The sequence below is a fragment of the Rhinolophus sinicus genome, linkage group LG07, assembly GCF_036562045.2.
Source record: "Rhinolophus sinicus isolate RSC01 linkage group LG07, ASM3656204v1, whole genome shotgun sequence".
NCBI classification, from domain to species: Eukaryota; Metazoa; Chordata; class Mammalia; order Chiroptera; family Rhinolophidae; genus Rhinolophus; species Rhinolophus sinicus.
In genome coordinates this window covers 72,018,027-72,036,912 of record NC_133757.1, presented here as the reverse complement: position 1 = coordinate 72,036,912, position 18,886 = coordinate 72,018,027, and the positions used below count along the sequence as shown (strand labels likewise).

The window sequence follows — 18,886 nt, the reverse complement described above, 5'->3', positions numbered from 1 at the left end:
CTTCAGGGGCTCTTTTTTTTTCTTGAAAAATTTTATTTGATAGGGGAATATTGGGGAACAGTGTGTTTCTCCAGGGCCCATCAGCTCCAAGTCATTGTCCTTCAAGCTAGTTGTGGAGGGCGCAGCTCAGCTCCAAGTCCCGTTGCCATGGTTTTCAATCTTTAGTTGCAGGGGGTGCAGCCCACCATCCCATGCGGGAATTGAACCGGCAACCTTGTTAAGAGCTCGCACTCTAACCAACTGAGCCATCCGGCTGCCCCACTTCAGGGGCTCTTGAATTCCACACACTCACTGTCGTGGGTCCCACTCCCCATCTGTCACCTGCTTCCTGATTCCCAGGACCTGGCATTGATAAGTCTGGAAAAACCTCAATTTACTTCGCCCATTGTCTCCCGCACCTTCTTCCGGAACTTTTAGGTGCCTCTTAGAACCTATTTCAAATTCTGGGTAATTTATTCAGGTCTGCCTTCCACTTTACCACAGTTCTCTCTTTAGCTGTGGCTTACCCACCACTAACCCATTAAGTACTTAGTTCCTTTTTCAGATCAGCTGGTCTGTTTTGAGTGTTTTGCCCCTAATGTTTTTGATTCCTTCTTTCATATTTTTATTTTATGCATCCTTGTCTTATAGTCTCTGTCAGACAGGTCAGTACCTGAAGCTCATGGCCATCCTGTTCTATCTTCTGACTGTGATCAACTCTTGTGTTTTGTAATCTCAAAAGAGGGGCTGGTGACCAGCTTAGAGCTCTATCTGTGGGACTCCTGAGTGGTCTACTTTGCAGGGAAGTCCTTCCAGATGGTTTTTGCCTTTGCTCCTGCCAGGAGTCCCAGCCTGAGCCCATGTCATGCTGGAGACCCTGCTCGCTGCGCCATTTGTCGTGCGGGGCGGCCTTGGGGGTCTCTGCTCCCGCTCCCCATACAAGAACGCAGGATATGGCTAGGCCAAAAAGGAACACCCACGGAGCCATAGGTAGGGGAGTCATATCACTATATTCTCTCTGGCGGCACTATACTCTCACTGGAGGCTGGATCCACACTGTCCGCAACCAGCCATCCTAACTGCAATCCACGCTTGCCAGCCCAGCCGCCATCTTCTTGCTAGCACCATTCTCTCTCCTCTTCCTCCTCGTAGCCACAGCAGTTATATTGTGGCCAATGGCTCACTGGTTACAGCTGACGGCCAAGTAGCCACAGCTGATGGCCATGCAATCACAGTTGGCCATTTACTACCTGAGCCAGCACCTGTCTATGTGAGGCCGAGAGCCTGGAAACTACTCTCTGGGGCTCCGCCCCCACACTCCACCCCTACAGGCTCTCGCCTCACAATCTACGCGACAAGCGTCTTCCGCGAGGGGACCTGTGCGAGGAGCCTGGGGGTGAATGCAATATCCTGGACACAGCCAGGCTCTCTGGGCACAGCCAGGGTTTCTCAGGGCACCACCAGTGCTTCTGGGCACGGCCAGACTTCCTGGACTTCTTAGGGTACCACCTGTCTTCCCGGACACAGCCAGGGTTTCTCAGGGCACCACCAGTACTCCTGGGCACTGCCAGACTTCCTGGACTTCTTAGGGTACCACCTGTCTTCCCGGACACAGCCAGGGTTTCTCAGGGCACCACCAGTACTCCTGGGCACAGCCAGACTTCCTGGACTTCTTAGGGTACCACCTGTCTTCCCGGACACAGCCAGGGTTTCTCAGGGCACCACCAGTACTCCTGGGCACAGCCAGACTTCCTGGACTTCTTAGGGTACCACTAGTTTCCCCGGGCACAGCTAGGATTTCTCAGGGCACTGCCACTTTCTCTGGGAACAGCCACACTTCCTGGACACAGCCAGGGCTCTCAGGGCACTGCCACTCTCTCTGGGAACAGCCCGACTTCCTGGGCACAGCCAGGGTACCTTCAGGGCTCAGCCAGACTTCCTGGACTCAGCCAGGGCTCTCAGGGCACTGCCACTCTCTCTGGGAATAGCCCGACTTCCTGGGCACAGCCAGGGTATCTTCAGGGCTCAGCCAAACTTCCTGGACTCAGCCAGGGCTCTCAGGGCACTGCCACTCTCTCTGGGAACAGCCCGACTTCCTGGGCACAGCCAGGGTATCTTCAGGGCTCAGCCAGACTTCCTGGACTCAGCCAGGGCTCTCAGGGCACTGCCACTCTCTCTGTGCCTCTCAGGGTACCCTGCTGGAACAACAGCGACTCACAATCAAGGTGCTTACATATTCTCAATGGCGGCCAGTCAAAAGACAAAAGCAAATATCCCCCAGTTCCACTAACAACAGTTCCCAAACAAACAGTCAAGCGGTCCATTAAATTAGGGATGGAAGGCAATTCCCCATAGTCCATAGTCATTCACCAGGGCTGTCCTGGGGTGAGGGACGACCTTGACCTCACCCTCATCTCCCACGGAGGACTCAGCAAGCGTTACCTCCTGGGACTATAAGTCCTGCATCCGGGCTGCCTGAGCAGGAACTTCCCCGGCCCACAGGGCCGCAACGACCTTCGCTTTCTCCGGCCTGTGCTGGTTGGGGAACCGTCCACATCTTTCCACCTCTCCACGGGGCTCCATCTCTCCAGCAGCTGCATGGCTTTTCCTGTGCTGGTGGGAGAACCGTCCATGTCCTCCCACCCCTCCACGGGGGTCCAGCTCTCCGGCAGCTGCTCCTCCTGGTCTTCCTCAGACTGGGTGTTCACACGCACAAACTGCTCCACCGCCCTTTGGAGAGCTTTGGCCGGCACCGTATCCTGCCGACTACGCCATGTGTCATGCTGGAGACCCTGCTCGCTGCGCCATTTGTCGTGCGGGGCGGCCTTGGGGGTCTCTGCTCCCGCTCCCCATACAAGAACGCAGGATATGGCTAGGCCAAAAAGGAACACCCACGGAGCCATAGGTAGGGGAGTCATATCACTATATTCTCTCTGGCGGCACTATACTCTCACTGGAGGCTGGATCCACACTGTCCGCAACCAGCCATCCTAACTGCAATCCACGCTTGCCAGCCCAGCCGCCATCTTCTTGCTAGCACCATTCTCTCTCCTCTTCCTCCTCGTAGCCACAGCAGTTATATTGTGGCCAATGGCTCACTGGTTACAGCTGATGGCCAAGTAGCCACAGCTGATGGCCATGCAATCACAGTTGGCCATTTACTACCTGAGCCAGCACCTGTCTATGTGAGGCCGAGAGCCTGGAAACTACTCTCCGGGGCTCCGCCCCCACAGCCCATTTTGGGTAGTTCTTAGCTCTGGGGCTCTCCTTATGTGTTGGCAAAAACCCAAAGCCCTTTTATTGCTAATGTTGGCATCTGGGCCCTATTTTTCAGCTTTCCAGTGATGTTTCTGGGGCTTCCCTTATTTTCTTACAAGTTGGTTATGCATTTGTTTTTTGTAGCATTGCTGTTCTTTGTAGCATTGGTGTTCTATAGTGGGCGGACTTTTCAAGTTCACAGACATTAATGCTGCTGGAAATGGAATTTTGAACCTTTGTCCTGAGTGATGCAGCTGGAGACAGGACATCAGGCTTCCATCTCGCCTGAGACTGGAAACTGCAGGTGGAAAATTCTTTCCACAGGCTCTTGGCTGCCAATCGCGAATGCCTGAGATGTCAGGCTAACTCCTAGGAATGTCCCAGGTCGGTCCAACCTCCTTCCCCATGCTTCCGCTAGGCCTTTTTTGGGGCAGCAGGAAAGAAGCCCTCACCCCTTGCCCTGGCAGTTTCACCCTGCACTGTCTGCCACGTGGACTGCAGTCTAAGACCTCCCTACCAGGCCAGGCTATGCCCCAGTGGTTGGAAACAGGCCTGGCATGCAGCAGGACCTGGTTTCAAGTCCTATCTGTGTTTCTAAATTCTGGGTGACTGGACGAGTTTCCCCCCCACCCCTTTATTGAGTCTGAAAGTCTCAAAAAGCACTGCAGTAAGAACAACCTCACCAAAATGATTGAAGCAATCCACTTTAGCTGGAGTTGCAGGCATTTCCAATCTTTTGCTGATACAAGCAAGGCAACAAATAGCTCTGAGCTTTTGTCTTTACTCATCTGTGGAGGACAAATTCTGGAAGTGGGTTTCTATGGTCAAAGGGATGGGATTTACAGTTTCAGTAGCAAATGCTCAACTGCTACCAACTTACACTCCTACTTACAGTGCAGGGGTTTGCCTGGGTCACACATGCATGCCAGCCATGTGGAAGCAAACTTTGATTTTTGCCAATGTTAGGTGCAGTGTCACCTGTGTGAGGTCAAGCACCTTTCAAACATGCACAAGCTATTTGAATAGCCTTTGCCTCAAAAGCTCTTACCAGTGTATTAAACATGAAATGTGCCATCTAGTCTCAGAACCCTGCGTGGGAGGCCCCCTTTCACTAGTGAGTGACAAAAGCTCACTTCCCAGGCGTCACTCTGGGCTGGGTATGGAAATCATTGTGACGTGCAGCTGCCGCTGAGACCCAGTGGGAGTCAACCTGCGCTCTGGTGCCCTGGACACTGGGATGGCAATGAGGCCCCAGAGTCCTTAGGTGGGCCTTCTAGGAGTCCCTTCAGGGTGAACTTCCTGCCCCTTGTGTCCCAGTTCTTGGCTGTCCCCAGGCCTCTCCCTTTTCCTGTTTTGACGCTGGCTCGTCCAGGCCCGGAGACAGGGGCATGATGTCTTAATCCTCCAGGCAGGAATCGTGATGGAGGAGTCCCCATTAGCTAATCCACCTGCCAACCCACCTCTTCAACAGACACCCATTCCACATGGTGCCTAACACAGGGGCTCCAAAGCCTCAGCTCCCTGCCTGAGTGGGAAGGGGTCCCACGGAGCTCCCCCCACCTCTCCCTCCAAACAGCAGGTTGGTGGGGACCCTGGTTGCTAGCCTTGGGCTGGGCCCTGGCAGTCTCCACAACTCTCGTAAATCGTCAATCAGGGTGGAGAGGGTGTCAGACATGGGTCTGTGGAATGTCTGGATGGGGGGTGAGCCCTTAACGCTTAGAAGGACAGGATGTGGGGCAGAGGGAGCCCGCCTGCTTGTATCTGAGGATGTGGAGGGAGAGCTGGTGGGGGACATGGGGGTTTTCGTGCCTGTGCAGCAGCTGGCAGTGAAGAGGTTATTCCCCAGCCGAGCTGGGGATAAATTGAGGGCGCAGGGCATCCCCCCTCAGGACCTGCCCTCACAATGGCCACAGGAAGAGTCCTGCTCAGCTCTCTGCTGCTCCTGTCACTGCAGCTGGGCTTTGGCGGGGGCCCTGGTGCTCCAGGGGTTCCGGTGGTGGAGGGAGCGCTCTCACCTGAACCAGCAGCAGACAGAGAAACCTGGAGGCCACAGCTGGGTAAGGATCCCCAGGACCCCGCCTGATTGCCCAGCTCCTTCCTGGCCAGCCCATGCCCACTATCAGTAGCCCCTTGTTTCCCCCCAGGTGCCCGTCTGCGCAGAGCCCCGCCTGGTCCGTGCCAGCTGTGGAGCCTGCCCCTGCCGGTGGCAGAGCTGGGCCTGGGCTATGCTTCGGAGGAAACAGTCATCTTCCGCTACTGCGCTGGCAGCTGTCCCCGAGGTGCCCGCACCCAGCACGGCTTGACCTTGGCCCGGCTGCGGGGCCAGGGCCGAGCACACGGTGGCCCCTGCTGCCGGCCCACCCGCTATGCTGATGTGGCCTTCCTCGATGACCGCCACCACTGGCAGCGGCTGCCCCAGCTCTCAGCGGCTGCCTGTGGCTGTGGCGGCTGAGGGTGCCCAACCTGGGGACCTACAACCACACCAGGAGTTTGCTGACTTATTTATTGGAGACTGGGATGACGAGAAGAGAAGGGGATGGGCTGGGGCAACCAGCAAGCAACACAATAAAGGAAACTGCTCCTGGAGCCTTGCGACTCTGTGTTCAGTGGGGTGCACCCTGCCCCTGCCACCTTAGCTCCCGGTGGGTGGGCAAGTGGGGCCCTCGGCTTTCCCTAAAGATCCCAGCCCCAGCAAAGAGCCAGTGCAAAGAATGCCGGCTTGTCCACTCTCCAATTTTATTCACAAACACAGTGTCTCTGAGGAGCTGGGGGTCAGCAGGCTGGGGGTGGCTGCCCAAGCTCTCCTGGGCTCACCCCCTCAGGGAGGGAGCGGCAGATCACTGAGATGCGTCGGCCCCGGGGCACCCGACGCTCCCCGAAAAAGGACTCTTCGTCTCGAAGGATCTCATGGGAGAAGTCATAACGGGCTGAATCTCTGTAAAAGAAAACAGGCTGTGGCTGAGTAGGGTGAGGGCACCCCTATTTCAGGCCGAGATTCTGCTGTGTGGGGGACGGTAGTGTTTGCTGTGAGGGCTGAATGAAGTGCTGGGTGGGTGTCTGACAAGTGGTGGGATGGGGATTCCTTGGCTGGACAGTACCTGAGGATGTACAAGGAGCGTGGCTCCAGCAAGAGTTCTAGCCACTCTCCCGGCTCCTGGGTGTGCACCAGGCGCATGACACTGGGAGACAGCAGGGACAGCCCGGCGATGGTGGCTCCGCAGAACTGGAAGAGGCAGCATGGTGGTGGGTCTTGCTCTGGCCTGGCCACCCCCACCTGGCCCTCCCCCGGGGAGGTGGAAGGTTCTGGCCTCTGCCCACCTTGATGCTGTCCACGTGTGGCTTGATGTAGCCCCGAGGTTCCAGGTCTAGCACATGCACTGAAGACAGCAGGGTCTGGCTAGGGCCAAAGGCAGCTGCCTTCACACGCTGCAGGATGGCCTGGCTTGCCTCTGACCAGCGCGACTTTTCTGTCTCTCGGAAGCCATGGATGGCCTGCACAGAGAGCTCAGGTCAAATATGGCAACTCCCGGGGGGGAACTGGGAAGCTGAGGTGTGGAGGGACAGAGTGCAGAGCAAGGGGCTGGTTTTCCCAGCATGACCCTTGACCTCGCCCTCAATTCATAGACTTGGTCCTATCTAAGCTATGATCCTGGGTCTCAAACTCCTGCCCCATCTAGTCTGTCCTCAGTACTTGGTACCCACCCTGAGGCTGGATTCAGTCCCAAATCCCTCCCTAGTACTGACTTTGCCCCAATATTCAATTCGGTGTCAGTCTCCGCCTCCAACCCGTGACCCTTCCTCATCTCGCTCCACACCCGTTTCTGCCCCTAACCCTGCTCCTGTCTCTCAAAAACACCCCTCAGTTTCAGGTCCTGCCTCCAGTTATGGCCCTGCTCTTGTCTCCAAAGTGTTCTCCCTGCCCCCAATGACTCCAATGCTTCAAGACTCCGCCCCTATCCCCAAGGTCCTGCCCCCAGACGTAGCGCCATCCCATCCCAGAGCTCCACTCCCCTGTCCCCGCCCCCAACGCCCCTTCCAACGCCCCCTACGGGGCCACGCCTCCAGCATTGCCCGCCTCACCGCGTCCCAGTGGTCGTATTCGTAGCGGCGGCGACGTAGGTCGGGCTCCAGCTCGCGGCTCAGCGTCTCCTCCTCGGCCGTCGTCAGGAAGCCGGGCTGCACCACAGCTGCGTCTCGCAGGCGGTTCAGCACGGCGGGGCCCGAGCCTCGCACCCAACTCGGCCCGGACAACGTCCGCCGCGCCAGCTGCCCGCTGCCGGCCATAGCCCCCGAGCCAGGGAGTGGAACCGACGGGGTTCAGGGCAACGCCTCCGCCGCAGAACCATTGGCTGCGGCTGCACCGTGCCCCTCCACGGATTGGCTTTCCTTAGCGTCCCGCCTCTCGCTCGAGGCGACAGCTTGCCCTCTCAAGCTATTGGCTCCTGCTAGAGCCCGCCTCCTCTCCCGCACTATTGGGCGTCATTACTTCAGTAGTTTAGACTATTGGCTGTTCGGCAAGTCCATCCTCCAGGGCGCAAAGGCAGGACCTGATCTGGGGTCCCGGGTCTGGGGTCATAGAATTTGGGCCTTAGGACTGGAGGTTAAAGGTCGAGTACATTCAGTCTGAGATGAAGGGGTCAGAGGCACAGAGCTCAGGGGAGTGATGTTAAGGCAGGATTATGGGATAGGGCCAAGTTTTCAGAGTTAGGGGTTGTGGCCAAAGTTCAAAGCAAGGCATCATCCACTTTCTCTATGGGATTATTCCCACTGGCATACAAACAGGCTGGTTTGCAGCTTATAAACAAACAAAAAACAAACCCAATTCTTTTCTTCTTGGTAAAATTGGCATATCACCATTTTGCAGCCCTTGCTGGAATATATGGTGGATCTAGATAAGGATTCTCATCGGCTCCCGAACACCAAAAGTGGGACAACTGAACTTTCTGTGCCTCCTGATGGCAGTACACAACCCAAACTAAGAGGTTATTTGCCAAAAAGTGGAACCTGAGTCCAATCAGATTTCTCTAGATTTATACACCAAGTTACGGGAAATTCCAAGGACGGATGTCACCACCTTTCCTGACCCAGTCATCAAAATCCAGACTGAAAGTCTACAAGACAAACGACCGTTTCACCAACAAGTATATTTCAAGGAAAGAGACTGAAGAGGGGGCGATTGGGAGATTTAGAGATCAAATAGTTGCAATGTATGCGCTTTACTTGAATCCTGATTTGAATAAACTAACAAAAAAAACTGGAAAATCTGGACACTGGTTGGTTATTTGACCATAGTAAGTACTGTAAACTTTTTAGGTTTGAAAATGGTATTGTGGTTGTCTTTTTAAAGATTACTTGTCTTTTTAGAAATACATACTGAAATATTTACAGATGTAATGAGAACTGAGATTTACTTCAAAAATCCAGGGCCTTGGGGGACAGGGAGGGACTTATCACAATTGGCTGTGAACTGGTAATTGTTGGTGTGATGGGTACACGAGGCCTCATCCTGTATTTTCTATTTGTGTGTATAAAATTGTCCAGAATGAAAATTCAGTCAAATGTAACCAATGAAGGCAAATTAAAAAGTCCTTTGACTTCAAAAAATTTAAAAATTCACCCCAGTTCTCCCTCCAGCCCCAGCCCCGTGTTCTCTGCTTTCCTTTAGTCATTCCTTGAACGACTTGTTTAGTTCCAGTATTTTCTGGCCCATTCTTCCTGGGTTCACTCCAAACTGGCATTTGGACTCCCCAGCATCAAAAAGTGCTCTTATTTGCCACTAGTGACTTCCGTCGTGCCAAATCTACTTGCCAGTTCTCAGCCTGACTGCTAATTCATTGCCACGCATGTCTCCTACATTTTTATTTCCAACCCTGATCCCAGATGTACCCAGCCCTTGAGATGTCTGAGGCACATATGACATTGAAAATGTCCCAAATCAGCTTCTGATCCTTGCCCATGAAACTGCTCAACCCCCCAGCCTTCCTGTCTGTTAATGTCTCCATTTTCCTAGCTGTTTTGAGCCAATCCCTTGAAATTTATGATTACTTTCTCTCTCAAATCTCACATCCCATCTGCCCTGCCTTTAAAACCTGGCAGGGATTTGACCTCTTCTCACTACTGGCCGCGCTGTCAGCCTTCATCTGGATCATTCCAACAGTCTCCTAACTGGCTTCCCGGTTTCTGAGCTTGCTGTACTCATCCCACCTCCGCATGGGAGCCATAGTTATCCTTTCTGTTCCTCTTCTCAAAACCCTGTGGCTCACCCCCTCCTTGCTAAGGCCTACCAGTGTTTGGAGATCTGTAATCCTCCACTTTGCCCCATTCTTCTCCACTCTCCCCATCACTCACTCTACTCCAGCCTCGAGGCTCCTCCCAGGTGCCAGGCCCTTCCTGCCTCAGAGCCTTTGCACTTGCTATGCCCTCTGTCGGGACTGCTCTGTCCCAGGATAGCAAATGCCTCCCTCCCTCACCTCCTTCAGGTCTTTGCTCAAGTGTCACCTTCTTAGCAAGGCCTTCGCTGCCCACCCCATCTAAAACTGGTACACGCACACACACACAGAGTCTCTCTACATACTTCTTTCCCTGATTTTGTTTTTCAAATGATCTACCCCCACAAGAATACGTTCTTTGAGGACAGGGATTTTTGTGTTTTCTTTACAATGTGTCGCAGCCTCTAGAACAGTGCCTGGAATGGCGTACATGCTCAGTTGAGGTTGCTGAAGTTAGGGAGATGGCGGTCAGAGCCTCCAGGTCAGGATGAAAGCAGAAGGGACCTTGTGAAGTGCATGCATGGTTGTGGAGCAGGGAGGCCAGGTGCCACAGGAAGGGAGCAAAGACTACAAAGATTTAATTTAAAATCACAGTGTCTCAGCCAGGATACCTGCCCTTAGGGGCACCCCCAAATCCAGAGGTCCTCAAGGGGCTTGTCCAGGCTTGGCAGTGAGGGGCGGGCAGGGCTACAGTCCCAGCATATGACCCCTCAACTTTCCTCCAGAGGGTGAAGTCCACTCAGATGCTCGCTGGGGCAGGTTCTGCTGCTGTCGCCGCCACCACAGGCTCCTTCTGCACCAGCTCAGGCTCGTCCTCACCATCCTGGGGTGGGTGCACCAGAACCTTGTCTAAGATGCCAAACTCCTGGGCCTCCATGGGGCTCATGTAGCGGTCTCTCTCCATGGCTGACTCTGCAGAGGGTGGGGAGGGGGAGGCAGGACGAGTGGTTAAGAGCAGAGACCTGGGGCTGGGTTTGGATCCCTTTCTGCCACTTCTTCCCTGTGTGACCCTGACTTCCCCCTTTGTGCCTCAATTTCCCCATTGCTAAAATACCTATTGAAATTTTTATTTTTTTACTTGTTATTGTTGGATAATACACAGCCAGGAGAGGGCATGGATCGGAAGTGGATAATATGATGAATTTCAGACTGAACATAACGCACATGGCCAGCATCCAGATCAAGAAATGGGATGTTGCCAGACCCCCCTGAAACCCCGCTTAGGCACACTTCCTGTCACTAATTCCTCCTGCCCAAGAGTAACCAGTATCCTAACAGTGGTCTATCAGCATAGATTAATTATGCCTATTTTTGTTCTTTACATACGTGGAATCACAGTGTTACTCTTTTCCACTCAGCTCTAGGTTTCCGAGGTTCATGCAGCCTGCCGTGTGTCATTGTGGACCATTCCCTCATTGCTGTGTAGGATTCCGCTGTGTGAATAACCCTCCACTAATGCACTCACTCACTCTATTGCTATGGGCATCAGGGTATTTTCCCATTTGCTGTTTGTATGAACAGGACTGCTGTCAGCATCTTTGGTGGACATAGCACTCAGTTCTCTCAATTACATGCTGAGCAGAGAAACCCTGCATCTTTTCGCATATTCAGCCTTAGCCAGTAGTGCCAAACAGCTGAAGTCAGGGAGCTGCAGGTCAGTGTCTCAGTGGCTGTACCATTTTCACTCTGGCCAGCAGTTTATCAGCGTCCCAGTTGCTCCGTGTTCTCGTCAGCATTCAGTATTGTCAGTATTTTCTATTTCAGTTGTTCTAGTGGATTGAAATGGCATCTCTTTGTGGCCTAAACGTGCCTTTCCCTCATAACTCACGATGTCATGATGAAACATCATCACTAAAGATGGTGAGCATCTCATCTTATGTTTCTTGGCCACTCGGAATATTCTTTGTTGAAGATCCTGCTCAAACCTTTTGACCTATCTCAATGACGTTTCTGTGAGGATTCTGTAAATTGGTCTTTTTTAAGTGCTTATAACAGGGGTTCTCAACTGAGGGTGATTATATCCCCCAGGGGACACTGGGCAATGTCTAGAGACAGTTTTGGTTGTCAAAATTGCAGGGTGCTCCTGGCACCAAGTGTGGCAGCTAGGGATGCTGCTCAACATCTGACAATGCCCGTGACAGCCCCCACCAGAGAATGATCCGGTCCCAAGTGTCAATAGTACTGAGGTCAAGAGGCCCTGGCCTAGCGCAAGGTCTGTCACTTGTGTTGGTTCACATACAGGGAAGCAGCTGGGGGCCTGCCTGGGGAGGGGCACTCACCAATCACCTGCAGGCTCTGTTTGGTGTGCTTGGCGTAGATGTTGTACAGCTGCTTCTTGAGTTTCACGATCTCCTCTGCCTGAATGGCGATGTCTGTAGCTTGGCCCTGGGGGAACATCCCAAGAGGGAGAAGGTTGCAGCCAGCGTCAGCCACTCACGGGGAGGCTGGAGATGGGTCTTGGGAGCCCCCTCTGAACTTCAGACCACCAGTGCTCAGGCAGGTGGGACAGGGCTTTGTGAGTCCCTCCACATTCTACTTCCTCCTGACCACCACCAGGAAGGCTCCCAGGATTAAATATAGTTTCTTATTTTCTGTGTCTGGGCCTCATTGACCCAGAGGAATGGTCCATCCCAGGGCTAGCTAATTCTTAAAGACAGCAAACAGCTCTCCCACAAGCACACCTTTCATGTGCAAATCAGCCAATCCAGGGCCCATATTCCTACCACCTCCTCTGGGGACTCTGGGCCACTGTCCCCTTGCCTCGATCACCCCAGGACCAGGTGCCAGATAACTAGGGACAGCTCCTACATCCCAGAGCTTGTTGCAGTTATTCAAATTAGCCAGTCGTAAGCCTCTTTATCTTGACTTGCCAATTTTCCCCATAGAAACTACAATAAAGGTTCTTGCCAAGTTTTCCTTCTGCTCCCTCTGCCTCCCGACCGACCCTGGTGATTCCTTGTGTGGCCCTGCCATTGTCTGTGTGCCCCCTCCTCCTGGAAACTGTGAGTAACAGTCTTTTCAATGGCAATCGTCTTCAGTTGACCTCACCATACCTGCACAATAACAAACCCTACATTTTAAAACACTGACACCCCCACATGACTTCCACTGTCATTGCTCTGTCTAGATCCCTGTCCCCCATCCCCGAAGCAGATCGCAGGGCCTGGCACTCACCCGGGCGCCCCCAGAGGGCTGGTGAATCATGATGCGAGAGTTGGGGAGTGAGTGGCGCATGCCTGGGGTGCCAGCAGCCAGAAGCAGGGAGCCCATGCTGGCAGCCTGGCCTACGCACCACGTGCAGATGGGGTTCAGGATGTACTGCATCGTGTCATAGATGGCCAGGCCCGAGGTCACCATGCCACCTGTAGGCAGGGGTGCGAGTGAGTGACTGTGACGGCTCCTTCCACCATCCTTTCAGTATTGCAGCCCTTGTTCCAGGGAGGGCTGATGTGGAGGTAGCCCTTTAAAGCAGGGATCTGCAAATACCTCTGGGAGTTGGGAGGTGACAAAACAGGTAACATGGGCCAGGTAGGAGCAAAATGAAGAGTGCTCCAGAGTGACCTGATTGTTGCCACATGTGCACATGGGCCCAGGGGGACCAGATCTGCCAAACTTTTAAGAGATGTGGTAGCTAAAATTGGGAGATGTGGTAGCTAAGAGTGAAGCTCTAGAGGTAGCCTGCCTGGGTATGAGCCCTGGCTGGGCAACTTCTCATCTGTGTGGCCTTGGGCAAATTACTCAGCTTCTCGGAGCCACAGTGTCTCCTCGTGGATTGTGGTAACTAAATAGTACCTAGCACGTGAGGTTGCCATGAGGACCAAACAAGTTGAATGTGTATATGGTACATTGCTTAGAAAAGCACTTGACACAGTAAGTGCTCAACCAAGATTCACTATTCTTTTTCAGAGTGGTGTTGGTGGTGGTGTAATCTACCAATTTTAAAATGTTGACAACTAGGTCAGATTGGTAAAATGTTATGTGTATGATCAGAGTCAAGTTCAGCTGAAGTTTTGTGAACCTAGACTTAAAAGCAAAGAACAAGCAGCTTTTGGGTTTCATACTCTTTTGGGATTCTGAAGGAAGCTCCGAGCCCTTTCTGTCTCGAGAGAGAGAACATCCCTGATGGGGTAGGTTGGGGGTGGGAGTCTTGGCCCCTTGAATCACCCAGTGTGTCCAAGGAGCGCTCCCGGTGCCCAGGGAGGCTTTGCTCACCAGGGCTGTTGATGTACATGTGGATGGGCTTCTTGTTGCTCTCGGACTGCAGGAACAACAGCTGCGCAATAACCAGGCTGGCGACGCTGTCGTCGATCTGCAAGTGGGGATGGCGGGGGTGTCCTCAGATGGGGGTGGGGAGAAGGCTGATGGGGTGGCTGGGGATGAGTCAGGAAACCAGGATGGGGGTCAGAGCCCGAGTGAGTAAGACGGGTCGGGAAGAATTCAGGATCCAGGAGATGTGGGGGGTGGTTGGGATCCAAGGAGTTTGGCTCACGGGAAGGGGGGAGTCAGTGGGCTCAGAGCACAGGAAGGGAAGTGGTCAGGAGGGTTGGAACCCAGGAATGGGGAGGAGATCATAGGTGAGGGAGGGAGTCAGAAATCAGGAAGGACTAGACTCTAGTCACTAGAGGGAATGGCGGGAGTGGAGGGTAGTGGGGGCCAGGAGGAGGGTCAGAAGGCTTCTGTGACCAGAAAGTGGAATGTCAGATTGGGACCAGAGCGGAACCTGGGGAGGAAAGTCAAGGGGCAGAGATCAGGGGGCCTAGAGGGTTCCACAAGGAGGGTCGCATGGGGTCCAGGTAGGCGCAGGGGAGGATCCGGGCGCGGGGCGCTCACCGGACCCATGACGCACACAATGCGCTCCCGTAGCAGCCTCGAGTAGATGTCATAGGCGCGCTCGCCACGACCCTGGGAGAGAAAGATATGGGTGAGGGTCAGGAGTTGGCCGTGCCCCCAGCCCCGAGCCCTCAGGCCGTGTCCCGGGTCGGCCGCAGTACCGTCTGCTCCACCACGATGGGAATGAGCGGGAGAGCCCGGGCCGCGGTCGCGTGCAGGCTCCGCTGCAGGGCTAAACTGGTGTTGGGCGTCCGCTGCGGGGGGAAGGGGGCAGCGAGGCTAGGCCCCAACGCGGGGAACCTGCCAGCCGCCACCCGGGCCCCCCCCACCAATATTCTGGGCCACATCCCGCCGCTTGTCCGTCCCGGCTTCCGTCCGATGGCCGAACTACAACTCCCGGCGAGCTTTGCGCCCACGGAGCTTGCTCATCGGGTCACCCATTCCGGAAACAGGGCGGGGGACGTTTAGGGGCGGGGCGGAGCCTGGAGGGGGCGGGGCCAGGAAGGAAGTGTAAGTCAGGCGGAGCTGGAGAACTTTCAGAACGTCTAGTTCAAATCCCTTTCCCGACAAATTCGTCATGATTTTCTGCTCTTTATTACTTATTTTAAAAATCAATTTCATTGTGCTCACTGGGACCTGGTCTCGGAGAGCTTCCCGCCTGATAGGACCAACTCCTACCGAGACCTTTCTATTCATCTATGGTCATGTGTGGGATGGAGGGAGGGACCCCAGGCTGTGGGAGCCCAAGTGTGGGCTCAAGCACTGACTTACTGTGTGATCTTAAGTGCATTACCTAACCCCTTGGACCTGAAGTTTCTCATCTAGAAGATGGCAATGATCAAAGCAGTCTCACAGGGAAGGATTTAAGGATACCTGTTGCTGAGGCAGCATATTGAAGTAATTTGAGTTCAAATCTTGGTTCCATTACTTAACTAATTGTGTGTCCTTGAGCCTCAGTTTCCCATCTGTGAAACGGGGATTATGATAATAACCTAGTTCTAGGGTTGTTGTGCCTAAGATCCTCAAAATGGGGCCTGGAATGCAGTAAGTGCTCAGTTTGTATTAGCTACTCATATTGATGTGTATTAGTTACTGATGCTTTAGATCAGGAACCACGGGATTCCAAGAAGTCCTCCCAAATAAGGGTCCATTTAAAGTGAGTTTTGATGCATATGTAGGAGTTCACAGGCAGACTGCCAGAGGGCTGGACTCTAAACTCAATGCTGAGTGCCCTAGATAAGGATAGTTTTGTAATCCTCCATGCCCATAGGGGATCCTAGTCTGATGGGGAGATAGAGCAGGGCACACACATTTCCCACTCTATGGAATCTGGGGCAAGACAGAAGGCAGGACATGGAAGTGGAAGAGTTTGGTGATACCCCTGGCAGAAGGCCCAAATCTAGGCCTCCTTGGCAGGGGTTGGTAGTTGAGCTGGCATTTGGGCACTGGGAGTGGTGTTTCACCAGCGAAGACTGAGGAAGTAGGTGGGCAACTAGGGCTGTCCTAGTTTCTACTGTGAGTCAGGTGGGCGGCCCTGCCCAGCCGGTTCCCTCAGGGCCTGAGCTCCCGCCCTACCCTAGGGAGAAGGGCCATCAGCTGTCACCACTCCTGCATCCCTCCCTTCGACATTTCCTCACAACCCCTGCCCACTCTGCCTCCTAGATACCTGCTCTATCCAAAGTTCAACTACTTTTCACCTCTGCCTTGTCACTACCCGCAGTAGCACCCTCTTCCGTCTTCCAGCTTTACCCTGTCCCTTACCTCGCTGCTATTTCTTCATTCAGTAGCCTGAGTGATCCTCATAAAAGCTAACTGAACGATGTCCCTTCTTTGCCTAAAACCCTCTCCTTGGCTTGCTGTCAGCCTGCTGACTTCTAACTTCATCTTCTCCCACCTCCCTTCCCTGCTCTACTCCAGCAGTGACACTGGCCAGCTTTCTGTTCCTCAAAGATGCCAAGCTCCATCCAGTCACCTAGCTTTGCTGTGTCCTCTTCCTGAATCGAGCTCCTGAGTCTCCACTCCAATGTCACCTCCCTAGAGAAGCGTTCCCTGATCTCCCTTGCTATCCCAGGCATGCTCTGGAACATTTGCCTTGTTTAATTGGCTATCCAAAACAATTCCATCAATTCATTTGTTTCTTCTTTATTGTCTGTAGACGTGACCTCCGTGAGGTCAGAGGCTCTGTGGTCTTATTCAACTCTGTGCCCCTTGGAACACAGTTTATCAAAACTTTTTGACGAGGACTCAAAAGGAGAAATACATCTCATATGGTGTCCAAGTACACAAAACTACAAAAGTTTTATGAAATGATGTTTATAGCCTTACTTTGAGCAGTGTCTTCTGATATTTTCTATTCTATTTTATCCTGTTTTATTCCATTTCATTTGTGTTTGGGTTTCTCAACCTTGGCACTGTTGACATTCTGCACAGAATAATTCCTTGTTGGGGCGGGGAGGCTGTCCTGTGTATCGTCCGATGTGGGCAGCATCCCTGGCTGCCACCCACTAGATGCCAGCAGCATTCCTCCCTCCATCATAATAACCAGAAATGCCTCAGACTTTGCCAAATGTCCCTCCCCGCCCCCAAGAGGGCAGAATGGCTCCCAGTTGAAAATCACTCACTTAAAGTGGGCAATGACCTGAAATGAAAAAAAGCAATATTTGAACAGTGCCTGACACATTGTAAGTACTCCATTAATATTTGATGTTTGTTTATTCCTCCAAACTTTGCTCAGTAAATTCTCAATGAATGAATTAATGACTGTTTTGGCTCTTGGCCGCAAATCCCACCGGTTTTAGGTTATCACTCCGTGATCAGAGAGGAGCTCTGATCACTGTTACCTTTTCTAAGATGAATGTAAAACTGGCCTATTGAATTGATAGAAACTGAAAGTTAAAAATAAAGAAATGGAAACACTGAGGATTGAAGAGGCTGTGGGTAAATGGATAATCCCGTAAATGGCTCATGACATTGCTACAACTTCTCTGGAAACTAACCTGACACCAAATTTCAAATTCGCACAGTCCACTTCTAGTTACTCATTTTAAGGAAATGATCAAAGATGAGCACCAATATTTGGCCACAAGGCTGTTAATGGCAGAATTGTTTATACACCTGTTGTTTTGGTTAGCTATTGCTGCGTTACAAAGCACCCCTATGCTTAGAGGTTTAAAACAACCACAACTTATTACTTCCCAGAATTCGGGAATCTGGACTGGGCTCAGCAAAGTGGTTGTTTTCCATGTGGGGTTTGCTAGGGCTGGAATATCTGTGAAAAACATTCTTCAGTCACACATCTGGAACCTCAGCTGGGTGGGCTGGGCTTCTCTCTCTCCACGTGGCAGCTTGGGCTTCCTCACAGTATGGTGGTCTTTACTTCTCACATAGCAACTGGCTTCCCAAAGGGAGGCAATGGAAGCTACCTGTCTTTCTAAAATCTTGCCCCGCAAGTCACAGGGCCAAACCCAGATTTAAGGGGAGGGAAAAGGGAGATAGACTCTTGGCGGGGGCATACTAGAAGGAAAGAATTGATGGTGGCTGTCTTTGGAGACCGTGTCCCACACTCACATTAGCAAAAAATTGTAAATAAGTGTCCAGTAAAGGGGAACTGATGGAATCATTTAAATTTTAAAATGAAAAACATTACCAAGTGTCTATATAACTGATATTTATTGAGTGCCTACTCTGGTCCAAGGTTTATTAGTTTGGCAGGACTCTGAGAGAGGGAAGCCTAAGTACCAGTGTCTTAGACAAGGTACTAGGGTCTTTCTCTCCAAGTAACAGTCTGGAGGTTGGTATCCAGGGTGGGTAGAGTGGCTGTGTACCAGGAAGTCTCTGGGGACCTTCTCCTTCCAGCTTACCCTCAGCCATCCCTAGGGTAGAGTGCTTCTTGTCTTCAAGATCCAAAATGGAGTTTCAGGTGGTATGTTCCCATTCCAAAAAGTAGATGGAGGAAGGTAGGAAAGAAGGCAAAGGGTTCATCCTGGCCAATCTTGAGGGCGGAAGGCTGCTGCCCACCCCTCTGCCTACATCCCATTGGCCAGAGCTTAGTCATATGGCCACACCTTGCTGCAACAGAGGCTGGAAAATTTGTTCACAGAAGTGATATTTACTGAGCACCTACTATGTGCACAGCACTGGGATACAGCAGGACTAAAACAAAACAAACAAGCAAATACAAAGAAAAAAAGACAAAACTCCGTGCCTTTGCAGAGCTTACCTTGCATCTCCATAACTCTCTTCAAGGAAGGATTTGCCACCCGGATAAGGGAAGTATGGTCAACAGGAATCTCCAGCTTCCATATTTAGGGTCAGTCTCAGTTCAGTGAGCCACCGTGCTCAAGGTCGCAGGCAGCCCACACCCAGTGACTGAGCTAGGCAGAGGAATAGTGCCTGGTCATTCTGACTTGATATGTGACACTTGGATGGTCAGTATTCACTCTAGAGTCCCTCACCAGTTGACCAGGCTTTGTCCAGCCTGAATCACAGTTCAACTTCACAGTTCCCTTTGCCCATTCCTTCTTCCTTTCATAGCTGTTAATCCTTAACAA

At 52.6% G+C, this 18,886-nt stretch overlaps 3 protein-coding genes across 4 annotated transcripts; 1 reads left to right on the top strand and 2 right to left on the bottom strand.

Moving 5' to 3' along the window:
- Positions 1-4,404: 4,404 nt before the first annotated feature.
- On the top strand, positions 4,405-5,900 carry PSPN (persephin). 2 transcript variants are annotated; one of them, XM_019710806.2, is made up of 3 exons: positions 4,405-4,816; positions 5,127-5,294; positions 5,364-5,900. In XM_019710806.2, exons 2-3 carry the CDS (start codon positions 5,141-5,143, stop codon positions 5,687-5,689), a joined length of 480 nt encoding a protein of 159 aa, XP_019566365.2. In that variant the 5' UTR covers positions 4,405-4,816; positions 5,127-5,140; the 3' UTR covers positions 5,690-5,900. The 2 variants fall into 2 exon arrangements, with proteins under 2 accessions (XP_019566365.2, XP_019566366.2); XM_019710807.2 differs by having other exon boundaries at positions 4,412-5,294; positions 5,382-5,900.
- A 51-nt stretch (positions 5,901-5,951) lies between these two features.
- On the bottom strand, positions 5,952-7,582 carry ALKBH7 (alkB homolog 7). The gene is made up of 4 exons (XM_019710805.2): positions 7,318-7,582; positions 6,556-6,729; positions 6,336-6,460; positions 5,952-6,172 (listed from the first exon to the last, which is right to left on the bottom strand). The coding sequence occupies exons 1-4, from the start codon at positions 7,519-7,521 to the stop codon at positions 6,010-6,012; spliced, it is 666 nt and encodes a 221-aa protein (XP_019566364.2). The 5' UTR covers positions 7,522-7,582; the 3' UTR covers positions 5,952-6,009.
- A 2,481-nt stretch (positions 7,583-10,063) lies between these two features.
- CLPP (caseinolytic mitochondrial matrix peptidase proteolytic subunit) lies at positions 10,064-14,731 on the bottom strand. The gene is made up of 6 exons (XM_019710804.2): positions 14,498-14,731; positions 14,337-14,408; positions 13,719-13,815; positions 12,681-12,868; positions 11,786-11,891; positions 10,064-10,418 (listed from the first exon to the last, which is right to left on the bottom strand). The coding sequence occupies exons 1-6, from the start codon at positions 14,681-14,683 to the stop codon at positions 10,246-10,248; spliced, it is 822 nt and encodes a 273-aa protein (XP_019566363.1). The 5' UTR covers positions 14,684-14,731; the 3' UTR covers positions 10,064-10,245.
- Positions 14,732-18,886: the final 4,155 nt, after the last annotated feature.

Bases quoted from the DNA above. Each gene is read 5' to 3' on its own strand.
- CLPP (XM_019710804.2), bottom strand. From the start codon at position 14,683: ATGTGGCCCAGAATATTGGTGGGGGGGGCCCGGGTGGCGGCTGGCAGG. The intron at 13,816-14,336 runs GTGAGCGCCCCG...CCCCACTTGCAG, and splicing joins TTGTGTGCGTCATGGGTCCG to ATCGACGACAGCGTCGCCAG. The intron at 10,419-11,785 runs GTGAGTGCCCCT...CACCCTCTGCAG, and splicing joins ACAGAGCCTGCAGGTGATTG to AGTCAGCCATGGAGAGAGAC.
- ALKBH7 (XM_019710805.2), bottom strand. From the start codon at position 7,521: ATGGCCGGCAGCGGGCAGCTGGCGCGGCGGACGTTGTCCGGGCCGAGT. The intron at 6,461-6,555 runs GTGGGCAGAGGC...TGCCTCTTCCAG, and splicing joins CACACGTGGACAGCATCAAG to TTCTGCGGAGCCACCATCGC. The intron at 6,173-6,335 runs GTACTGTCCAGC...TTTCTTTTACAG, and splicing joins CGCTCCTTGTACATCCTCAG to AGATTCAGCCCGTTATGACT.
- PSPN (XM_019710806.2), top strand. From the start codon at position 5,141: ATGGCCACAGGAAGAGTCCTGCTCAGCTCTCTGCTGCTCCTGTCACTG. The intron at 5,295-5,363 runs GTAAGGATCCCC...CACTATCAGTAG, and splicing joins AACCTGGAGGCCACAGCTGG to CCCCTTGTTTCCCCCCAGGT.